This window comes from Spermophilus citellus, assembly GCF_964194105.1.
Source record: "Spermophilus citellus genome assembly, chromosome: 3".
Taxonomy (NCBI): domain Eukaryota; kingdom Metazoa; phylum Chordata; class Mammalia; order Rodentia; family Sciuridae; genus Spermophilus; species Spermophilus citellus.
Genome location: NC_138184.1, coordinates 164702027 through 164714240, shown reverse-complemented (window position 1 = coordinate 164714240; position 12214 = coordinate 164702027). Strand labels below are relative to the sequence as shown.

General features: G+C 32.9%; 1 protein-coding gene across 1 annotated transcript in view; it reads right to left on the bottom strand.

Annotated features, from left to right (window-relative positions):
- Positions 1-12214, bottom strand: part of SEMA3D (semaphorin 3D) — a 196515-nt gene that overhangs the window by 77697 nt on the left and 106604 nt on the right. The window contains exon 5 of the mRNA XM_081286835.1: positions 8825-8887. Within this exon, the coding sequence (XP_081142961.1) occupies positions 8825-8887 (63 nt within the window). The remainder of the gene's footprint in view (positions 1-8824; positions 8888-12214) is intronic.

The window sequence follows — 12214 nt, the reverse complement described above, 5'->3', positions numbered from 1 at the left end:
CGTTGGTGTGAGTCTATTGTAATTCTGTATATTTGGAGTCCTGTAAACCTCCTGGATTTGACTTTCAATTTCATTCTTTAAGTTTGGGAAATTTTTTGATATTATTTCATTGAAAAGATTGTATATTCATTTTGGTTTGTATCTCCAAGCCATTAGAATTTCTATCCCCCATTTACTAATTAATAGTAGTTTTCTATATTTTTCTGGAGTAGTCACTCTTTTTTATGTATTAATTTTCAATATACCTAAACATAGGTGATTTCTTTTCTTTACATAAGTTTTGGAAATATTTTCTTAATCACGACTGCATGATTTCTAGTACCAAAGACCCCTGAGGAAAATATTAGGCTATAGCGCATTTGTATTCTTAATAATAATTCTACATACAAGGCAGTTGAGTATTTAAGGAAGCTAGAAACCTATGAAACCACTGATTTTTTCTTGAAAAAGTTCAATCTTTCCTCATTAGCCATGGATTCCTCACCAGTGAGGCACTGATATAATGCTCACTCTTGTAAGGACTACTGGGAAGACTACATTAGATAAAAGAAAAAAAAAAAACAGACAATGATGTAACTGTTAGAATGGTTCTTAAAATTGAATAAGATTTTAAAAAGGCAGAGACAATGACTTGACCAATAGGATTGTTGTGATTGCTAACCGGGATTAAATGAAAAAAATAATATTTAATAATTATGCATTCCTTACTCTGATTTCAATCTAATACAAAACCTAATTCAAAATATTAATATCCCATGGCTGCTCTGATTTTAGAGTGAATAACTATGTCTGCAAATCTGTGCAACAGAGTTCCTAGTTTCTTCCTTTCTTCACCCAAATAGTCTGCAAATTTATGTCTCAAAAGTTTGTAGATCTTAATAAAATCCACAGGCTCTATCACAAAGAATATCCCATTAAACTCATTGCGTAGTTTTGCTCTCTGCCTCCTTATAAAAAACAAACAAACAATAGTTGCTTAAAACTAAGAAATACAATTACCAGTATTGATCCGTCTGGTAGCCACAAAGATAAAGGATATTTCTTAAATCAGGTAGATAGATGGAGCACTTTTTAACTGGAGCAGCACCCTGCACACAGTTGCTCTGTTGCACACTGCACTGAAAAAGGCCATCATATTTTGCTCAGGCATGCTCACTGACAGGACTTTTATTTCTTGGTCTTTCCTCCCTTAATAGATGCATACAAGGGTAAAATCTACCCAAAGAATAGTAAATACACAAAAAGAGAAAGAGTAAAAATGTATGGCTGAAGGGAGATGTGATGGATGCCCTGAGAGCCATTTCATCATTTTTACAAAAGTTTAGTTTTACAAAAACAGTCATTAGATAATAATGTTGGAAACTTATGAAAGAAATACTTGTATAAAGAAATAAAACAACTCTCTTTCCGGATTATAAATAATGAAATCAGAAAAGTTAGGGACTATGAGAAGCCTTACTGTTAAAAAGGGAAACAAGGCCCAGCATGAAGTTGTATACACATAGGAAATATTTTAGTGACTATAAAACAAAAAGAACAAATCACACCTAAAACATTTCTCAACCTTTAATGTTTCTAGGACTATTTATTAAAATGCAACCAGCCCTGGAAAGTCACTTAGCTTGCCAGTTCCCACACAAGGTGAGAGATCACCTAGGATTAGTGTTTGGAATCCCTTCCCTCTCTCTGATTGGACTGAAGTGGAATAGAATATAGTGTGGGTGAGTCTTGAATTATATGACATATTTTATAAAAAAAAGAAAGCCTGTTCAAAGGTTTTTTTTTTTTTTTTTTTTTTTCAGGGAAGTTGACAGAAGGCAGTTCCCTAACTGGCCAGGAGGCAGTGGAAGGCATTGGTTGCCTGAGGAAAAGAAACCCATGATTAGGGATCATGAAAGATAAAGTCTCTGATTTCTAACAGCCTGGAGCAGGACATTTTAGCCAAACAACCTTGCCAAATGCAATTACTTTACAGTGACTTCCCTTTTAATTCATGACTTCATTTTTTTTTTTTTAGACTCAAAGACTACATACCCTTTTTTCTAGCATGCATAACTTTCGAAGTTTTGCTTAAATAGACTAATCAATAATTAACTTTATTTAATTCATTTAGCAACTTGCATGGCTATTATTGGTAAGGTAATTCTCTGAGGCATGAAGAAAGATAACTTTTGAGAATCAGCTTTTATAACTTTCCCTGAAAGCTGGCTAATTTGTTAGCTATTGCCCACAAGAGCTGCATGTAACCAAACAATCTAGAATGTAATATATTCAGCTTTGGAAAAGTATTAAACTTGTATCTTTCCTATTCTTCCTACCTATTCTCTCCTTTCTACTCATACCACCCCATTTGTTGAAGAGGAGAGAGAGAGAGAGAGAGAGAGAGAGAGAGAGAGAGAGAGAGAATCAGAGGATCAAAACCATGCATTAATATTTAAATTCTCTGAAGTAACATTACATGTTTTAATGTTGTATATTTAATATGTTGTATGCATTTTTATATGTAAAATTAATAAAATTAATATAAAGCTAAATTAATATTTGCAGAAACAAGTGGTCAATGCATGAACATTTAGAATTTTAGTTTCTCCTCAGTTATCAAAAAAGATATTAGCAAACAGAAGTACCTGCAATTCTCGAGACTTACAGGGAGTCTAGTTAAATCCAATATAGGTTTATATGGTTAAAAATAAAAAGAATCTCTCTTTCTCTTTATATATGTGTATGTATGCACTCACATATATAATATATATGTAAAATATATATGTTTTAAATATATATAATATAATATAATATAATATAAATTTGGCTGGGGATTGGCTCAAGCGGTAGCGTGCTCGCCTGGCATGCGTGCGGCCCGGGTTCAATCCTCAGCACCATGTACAAATAAAGATGTTGTGTCCACCGAAAACTTAAAAAATAAATATTAAAAATTCTCTCTCTCTCTCTCTCTATCTCTCTCTCTTTAAAAAATATATAATATAAATGTAAAATAAATAAATATATATATATATATATATATATATATATATATATATATATATATATATATTTCGTGGTGTTAGGGCATAATTCATACTAGGGAATCACTTTACTATTGAGTTACATGACCAAAATCTCTTAAAGTATGTTTTTATTTTTAACATTTTTGTAGAATATTGTGATCATTGAACCTTGTTGGATCATTAATTGGATGCTATTCTCAGACATGATCCTGTATGAAGAGATAGCTGGTTAGTTCTCAGAATGTTTAAACATTTTAATAAATTGTCAGCATTTTAAAATAACTATATAAAAGTTCAAATATCACAATTTCTTTCTTAAAAATGGAAGATGTAACAGTGAACATTTTTACAGAGGAATAATTGGTCATTTTTTAAAAAGCAAAGGAAAATATTTAAAAGAAAAAGACTTTTTAAATATTGAAAGTCTAGTCCTCATAAAAGAAAACTGCTAAATAATATTTTTCCATGAGTGGAAAACATATTAGTTATATGCTTTATTACACATACACATACACATACACATACACACACACAAACACACATACACTAGCATATACATGTAAATATATATATATATATATATATATATATATATATATATATATATATATATATATTTTAAATCTAAATAATCAGTAAGGAAAAGTAAACAAAAGGGATATGATATTTAAAATACTTTTTCTAAGTATATAAAATAATTAGTATAAAGGATTTCAATCTAAAACTGAAAATATTTTTCCTTTTGTTGGCAAAGATTCAATATACATTGTTATATATTTGTAATAAATATTCATTTGCTCAGTATCCAATAATAGCAAGAGTATGAAAAAATATACCCTCTCAAAATCATATACTGATGGTTAGAACACATGAGACATAAACTTTCTGGAGGGAAATTTAGCAATATGTGTGTAAAAATTTTATGTCTTTAACGAATAAAAGTCCACTTGAGGGCTGGGGATGTGGCTCAAGCGGTAGCGCGCTCGCCTGGCATGCGTGCGGCCCGGGTTCGATCCTCAGCACCACATACCAACAAAGATGTTGTGTCCGCCGAGAACTAAAAAATAAATATTAAAAATTCTCTCTCTCTCTCTCTCTCTCTCTCTCTCTCTCTCTCTCTCTCTCTCTCTCCTCTCTCACTCTCTCTTTAAAAAAAAAAAGTCCACTTGATTATCAAAGATCTTCTCAGTGTTTATATTTAAGGATTTTCATATGCAGTATCATTTGCAATAATAAAAACTGGATTTGCACCAGAATTCTAACAATAGCGGATTGATGAAATAGTGCATAATGGAATGCAGTGTAGCTATTAAAAGTGGTGTTATAAAAAGGAATTTAACGACATGGGAAAATGCTCATGGCAGTCTGCAAAGTGGAAAAAAACGTTTTCAGGGACTATGTATACAATGATTTCATTCTGCAAAACAGTAAATAGATAAGATAGAAGAATAAATACCAACATGTCACCAGCTATCTCTGGGTAGTGTTTATGGGGGAGACAGTATTTACAAGTGACTTTTCCCCCCTTTGTATATAATTTGCAAACTTTCTAAAATAAATATTGTGTTTTGTTTTCAGATTTTCTGAAAAACTAAAACAAAAAAATGAAATATAACCACAGAACATAGAAGCTGGCAGGTCACCCATCTCTGTAATATCTCTCCACAGCTAGCCTGTGCACTTCTCTGAAGCTGAGCTGACAAGCAGAGCCAGGCTCTCCTAGCTCTGTCCTTTCTTTTGCCTGGACTGAGCTGTTTAACCCAAGTCGTACAGTCAGGACTAAAGACATTTTTTTATTGATTTTTTTTGAATAACCTTCTTCTAATAGAAGCAAAATTCTGCCAAATATTTTTCTGTCTCTCCTTCTTCTCCCTGGATTCCACTGTGGGACCATGTTAAAGAATGTGGAATAGTTCCCTTTTGTTTTTTCATCTTCCACTGCCTCCCCATCCCAATTAGCTAAATTTCATTATAGTAAATAATTCACTATTTAGCAGTTATATAGTACCTTTGTGTTAAGGGACAGTCTTTCCAAACACTTGTTAATCCTAAACGCACTCTTGGGAAGTAGGTAAAAATTACTAGAGAGAAGGAAGGAGAGAGGGTAGTGCCAACAGTAATAAAAGATGTCCATAAAACCACAGCCTTGTCTCAGTTTTCTGTTAGTCAACATCTGTGCAATACTCTTCGAAATGAGGACCTGTATCATGGTGATATTAGAGAGAGAAATGATTTGAGAGAGAGAGGTTTCAGATCCTGTATGTAGATTTATAGTGTAAAGTAGGAGCACAGTCTGTGCAGCCAGACTTCTGGATTCAATTCCTGGCTCTACATTTACCAGCTGTGTGATATTGGGCAAGTGATTTCATTTCCCTGGCTTTAGTTTTCTCATCTGGAGAAAATGGAATAATAATAAAGCATAGCATATAGTGTTGTTTTAAGGATTAAATGAGATTAGAAGCATAAGGTACTGAAAGCAGTACTTTGAATATGGTAAGTGCTGTGAGAGTGTTAGCCATTGTCAGGAACTCTAAAATAGAATGACAAATTAAAAATGAAGAGATAAAGACTTGTGTCTTCATGAATCAATATCAGATTTTAAAGGATTTGTGAAAAGAGGAAAGCTTCCCAGATTTCTAATCCTGTTTTAGCAGAAGTGCTTAAAGGTAAGGGTAAGCACTAGCTCACAAACTGAACTGAGTTGGATGAATTCATTCAGTGTACTGAGTCATACATACTCAAGGATACCGCTTTCAGAAAAGCTCATCACTCTCTGCTTTAACTTAATAAGAGGGGCCATGCAGTTACTATGTAAATAGACCTAGTGTGCATGTTGAAATGAGAACACTGTCACAGTTTAAAACTTTACTAGTTGTTTGACCTTGGGTGTTTGTTCCTCATCTAACTGAATGGAAAATACACATTAGTTTATTGGGGAAAATTGAAAACATCCCTTTCCTTCTTGAGTTTTTATCAAATACTCAATATTGGTGAAACACAAGTTATAAAACTATTCACAATGGTTACACCATGCTTCTACTATTCATTCCACAAATAATTTTGAAAACTCTCATAACCAAAGCATTCTTTCCTTCATAAATTCAATAAAGAAATGATGCTTTTATAGAACCAGCACTTGCTATGTAATAAGAGTGAACAATGTCTCTGCATTGAAGTCATGGGATAAAGAAGAATATAGTCTTGAAAAGTTTAATTCCTTTCTTTTCTGGTAAAAATGAAAGTAAAACTGTCTCCCATTGCATTTGAGGCTAACAATCCCTGATATATTTCTGTTTACATTAATGTGCCTGAATAGATCATATTTCATATCATGTTAATACAAAATCAAGTAGAAGCATGAGTTTTGTTTTGGTTTGATCACTCTGTTTTCTAGTACTGTTTCTATGTATGAATGTATAGACATTTGAGGCTATTTGTGTCCTCTAGTAGAAAGACTCTTGAGGATAGCTACCTTATCAATTTCATATATATACATACATAGATGATATATAGTTGTACATACATTCAGGCTCCTTAAAATTGTTTGTTGACTAAACAAATGAGCAAATGGTGAACCAGCTTGTTGTCTGACAATCATAATTTTCAGAGCATCTCCTCAATTCACTAGACATCAAATACCCTATTGTTGTATGTCTATCACATTAATAATTTCTAAATCTAATTTTGCTTTCATATAACAAACAATTTTTTTTTATTAAATATGAAAGCCAAGCTCCACTTGAGATCCTTGTGTTATTGTGGTTAAGGTAACATTAAAGAATGTTGCAGAAGAAACTTCAAGATGTCCATGTTTCTGTCCTACATTGGAACCTCTGCCCATCTTGAGTTACATTCAGGTGGTGATTAATTTTACCTAAAAAGAATAATTCTCCTCTGCTGAGGGCCATTGCCAAGTAGGTATGACGCATCGATTTCCTTGCCAGCGTACCCCATGTTAAATTTGCTGTGACCTTGCATGTGTGTTTGAGTAGGTGACCCTGCTCAATGACCAGGGTGGATCCAGGATTAGGGTGTATCCTGCAGTTTGAGGAAGTATCCCGCTCCTTGGGTTAAGGGTGTTCCCAGTTTAAGACCTTGGGTTTTAGGGAAGTTCGATGTTGAGGATTATTGCTGCTGGAAATAGGGCGTTCCTGCTACCTGAGCTCCTTTTGAGTTCTCGTGAGATTCAGAGAGTATTTTGGGAAAAAAGCCTCGTGTAGTAGGTGAATTGGGTGGCAGTAGAACTGGGATTGCCCCAGAACGTGTGTGGAGGCCGGTGTGAGTTCGGGAATAAAGAATTGCTGTTTGAATCTACAAAGCTGTGTGGTGGCTCGTGATTCTGTGCCCAGCCAAGACTGCGGCACTCCTCGTCCACACAGTGCAAGAAGTCAAAGCAAAACACAGAGCATCTGGCCTGAACTAGAGCATGCAGATGAGGAGAGGAGTCAATCAACGTGGAGATAAAACAAGTGACTCAGTGTGGGAGCACACAGGACAACTGCACAGTGTAAAGCAAGCCAGGCAAGACTGCACTGAAAATGAACAGGGTGACTCCTGAACAGGGTTTTGTTCTTGTTCTTAGGGTGGTTTAAGCTAGAAGTTTATATTAAGAACATCTAATTATCTTTTATGAGTTATTCCATGTAATAATTATTAAGTAAATTTTTAGAGTACATTATTTCCAGTTCTTATGCCAGAATCCTGTGTCATTCATTATCAACTCATTTTTCTTCCACCAATTTTGCTTGTTATCTCTGTCACAATATAAATATCTTCTATATGCTGTAAATTTAATTTCAGTTCAAATAAAGTTAATCAATTGTATATTCATGATATTAAATGTCTGATACTTGTATGTTTACAAAATACATGTACATACATTTTTTAAAAAAACACATTCCTTGAAATACAATGTTTGCTGATGATTTGTTTTTTAATATTTTAATAGCTTCTAATATTTTTGTGATAAAAATAATAATATTGAAGATACATTAGAAAGTATAGCATTTCTAAATTTCTGTATTTTTAAAATTGTTTTTTAAGTTGTAGATGAGCACCTTTTTTAAAATTATTTGTTTTTATGTGGTGCTGAGGATTGAACCCAGTGCCTCACGCCTGCTAGGCAAGCACTTTACTGCTGAGACACAAACCCCTAAATTTCTGGATTTTTATAAACAGCATCAGTGCTTTTGGTAAGGTAGAAATATTTTATATTACATCAATCTTTATAGAGAATATTAGTTTATTATCTTAAAAATAATACACTTAGCCAGGTGTGGTAGTGAACAGCTGTAACCCAGCAGCTCAGAAGGCTGAAGCAGGAGGATCTCAAGTTCGAAGCCAGCCTCAGCAACTTTACAAGGTTCTAAGCAACTTAGCAAACCTTGTCTCGAAAACAACAACAACAACAAAAAACATAAAAAGTGCTGGGGATGTGGCTCAGTGGTAAAGCTTCCCTGGATTCAATTCCTGGTACAAAAGAAAAAAGAAAAAACAAAGACACTTAATTGAATATGGTGGCCCAAACCTGTAATACCAGGAACTCTGTAGGCTGAGGCAGGAAGATTCCGAGTTGAAGGCAAGCCTCAGCAATTTAGTAAGGTCCAAAGCAACTTAGTAGGACCCTTTCTCAAAAAAAAAAAAGGGGGGGGGGGAGGCAGGGGAAGTAGCCCAGAGGTAGAATGTTACTGGGTTAAATTTCTAGTATGTAAATAAATGGATAATACACTTATGTCATTATTTCAATAAAAGTGAGTGTAAATATTTACTATCTTATCAGTACTAGTTTAACAAAGATAATTATATAATTTCATACTTACATTGGCATCCTTCCCAGCTAATTTACATAATTCCACTCTCTCCTTTGTGGCTGGCCAATAAATCTGTAAAACATTTCAAGGTGTGTCAGAATCTGAATATCTACAGCACTCTAACCTATAATTTTGATTAAAGAAGTAAATGTGTGATACTAAAGAATGGATATTAATCATGCTAACAGAGTGAATGTGAGAATTTTGAAATTTAAGCATTTTTCAAAGCCCCCTTAAAATGTTATTAAAAGAGAATTATGTAGAACAATCAATTTTTTTTAAGAGAGAGGAGAGAGAGAATTTTTTAATATTTATTTATTTTTTTTAGTTTTCAGTGGACACAACATCTTTTTATTTTATTTTTATGTGATGCTGAGGATCGAACCCAGCCCCGTGCATGCCAGGCGAGCGTGTAACCACTTGAGCCACATCCCCAGCCCCCAATTTTTTTATTTATCAATCTTCTTGTTTCTCTTTTAATGTATACAATAATAGATAAATTGTGCTCAAGGGGAAAAAGTTCTCATAATAATGTCAACAGAGTTTCACACTGGAATTATAGGCTTTGTTTACCCCGTCTCTGTGTTTACTATGAATGATGGTGCATTATGAACATGTGTGATGAGGTGTTGGAAGCAGCTCTGTGTCACACGCATAAGTTATCACTCCAAACCAAGGACGAGTGTGAATTTGTTGACAGTATTTAACAAGCATGGGGCTCAGACACATCTGTCACTAAACTAAATATTTTAAAAGCATTATCTTATTTAAATTTCAAAATGACCTTATGAAATATTTATACTTATTCTCAATTTTAAGTCAGAAACTTGGTCACCCAGCCACTAGAAAACATGTCAAAGGACAGAAAACTATTTTGTGATATAGCCATAATCCAACATGTATTCTGTCTGTCTTCTGAACTGGGAGTCTCAGTCCTTACAAAATATTATTTGGGCAAATGATTAAAGTCAAAGGCACCAAACATCTTGGTTGGTAGCTTTTAATTATGCTTAACAGTCTTGAATTATCAAAAAGAGCTTTTATCCTTCATTTTTAAAAAGAAAAGTTTAGAAATTTTTCAGTCAGGTTCAAAGAGTGATTTATTCTATAGAAAGAAAAGTTCTGATAGCTATAGGCAAAAAGAAACAAGAAAATCAAGTTCTGAGTTGCCTATAATGTACACACCACACGTTCCTGACAGACTTTTATTATGTTTTTCACTAAAGTTAACAGAAAATGTTTTAATGGATGAAGGAAAAAAAAAAAAAAAAAAAAAACCTCTGCCAATACATTGAAAGAGACTTATTAAACCTGAAATTAACAAAGAATTTAGGAATCACCAATGTTTGCATAATATTATCTTTATAATAAAAATTTGGGCTTTTATGCCTGAGGAAGGAAGAGGAAATAGCATCCCAAAATGTAATAATAGACAAATAAAATCAAATTAATAAGATTTTTAAATGAATGATGAATTAATATTAGAAGCAGATTATTTAGCAACATCACTGGACAGAAAATAATTCACATAACTCATATCTGTGATCTGTCAATTGGTTTAATCCTTGACTTATTTCATTTGATTTCTAGTCTAGATTAATATATCTCTGAGTCATTTAAATATGGTCAGATTTAATCATATTTCAGAAATAAATTTAGGATATGTATACACATACATATCCTAAATTTACATATACATATTTACATAAATTTATATATAGGTTATATACATATAAAAATGTATATATTTGTTCAGGGCTATAGATCTTATTGTTATTAATAATATAGAATAAAGGAAATTACAGAACTCTTTCTCACCAGGTAAATGGGTCTTAAAAAGCATAAAGAGCATCACAGTGTTCTATTTTTACTTCAAACAAGCATACTGGGTGATTGAGTTAAAGTAAATCATGAAATAAATATTGTCTCCAAAACTGAGTTTGAAAATATTCATTGCTGTCTCTAAATGGAAGAAGTTAAGGACAAAGCGTGGAGGCAATCTTGACGTCTTTTATGGGATCTAAATTGTTTCAAAGTTAACATGGAATAGTTACTGTTCATTAGACACGTAGCTATGATTGTGTGTGTAATGTGTCTAATGTGTGTAATGTGTGTAATGGCACAAGGATTCTAAGATACCAGTACAAAGAAAATTTTTCTAATTAAAGAATTGCCACCATGCCAGGCAAAGCGTGGGATTGAGGCACTCAGATCTGAGTCAGGAAAACAGTTCAATAAACAGCATCTCCATTTCCATGGGAGCTGGAGGGAGGGAAGAGAGCACACAGGGAGCAGCCATTGCCAGGGAGCACTCAGGAACACTCAGTGGTAAATAGTCCTTCTCTGTCCCCACTTTCCCATCATTGTTCACATTACTGGCTTTTAATAGTTTCAACTCTAGTGTGATAGTTTAGTTTAGTTTAATAGTTTCAACCCTATTTTGTCTTAGAGATTTGACACTAAAATACCAATTGCACATTTTTTCTTCTTTCTAAAGAAACACAAATCTTAAAAGAAGTTTTAATTTTTCTGTTGTACATTTTGCTGAGTTATATCATCCTAGTTGGTGGAGCAATAAACTAATTACAAGCTTCAGAGAATTTGCTTTTTGATAAGTACATAAATGTTAAACAGAGATGTGTAAGCACTGACAATTTGCGGGACTCCAGAACTCATTTTTTCTAGATCTTCTAATCTCTGTTTATATAATAGATTTTCTCCAAAATGTTCTTTTATTTTTCATCATTCACTTTCAATGCTATAATATCTAGAACCCTGATATTAATGGAAACTGTCCTTGAACATATGTGTGATGGCACAAGGATTCTAAGATACTGGTACAAAGAAAATTTTTCTAATTAAAGAATTACTGAAGCCTTCAAAATGAAGATTGAGAGTGCATATTGGATTATTTTAATATAATACCATTAAGAACTTAGAAATCATAAGCAGAATCAACTTAAATAATAACCACCTACAGATATATATATATATATATATATATATATATACATATATATATATATATGATTTTTTCAGACTCTAAACACTTAACTGAGAAAGAAGAAAAAAAATACAATTGTAGTTGTGCCAATGATTAAGAGATATTATTTTAATTATGAATATGGTGGGATTTTCTTTTACTTATTACCTAGTCATTAGAATAAAGGTTTTGCAAAATATTTCTTTTGATTCTTAATTAGTAAAAGACTTTAAAGATACAGAATAATCCTAGATTCAATCTAAATACAAACCAAAGGGAAAAAAAATACTTACATAGGTAGTTATATAGAGTTGGCAAAAATATGTTCAAGTCACAGTTTTGTGTTTCAATAATTTTTGAAGAGACAATAATGTGCTATACACACAAACACACATGACAGAGCATTCCATTACCCA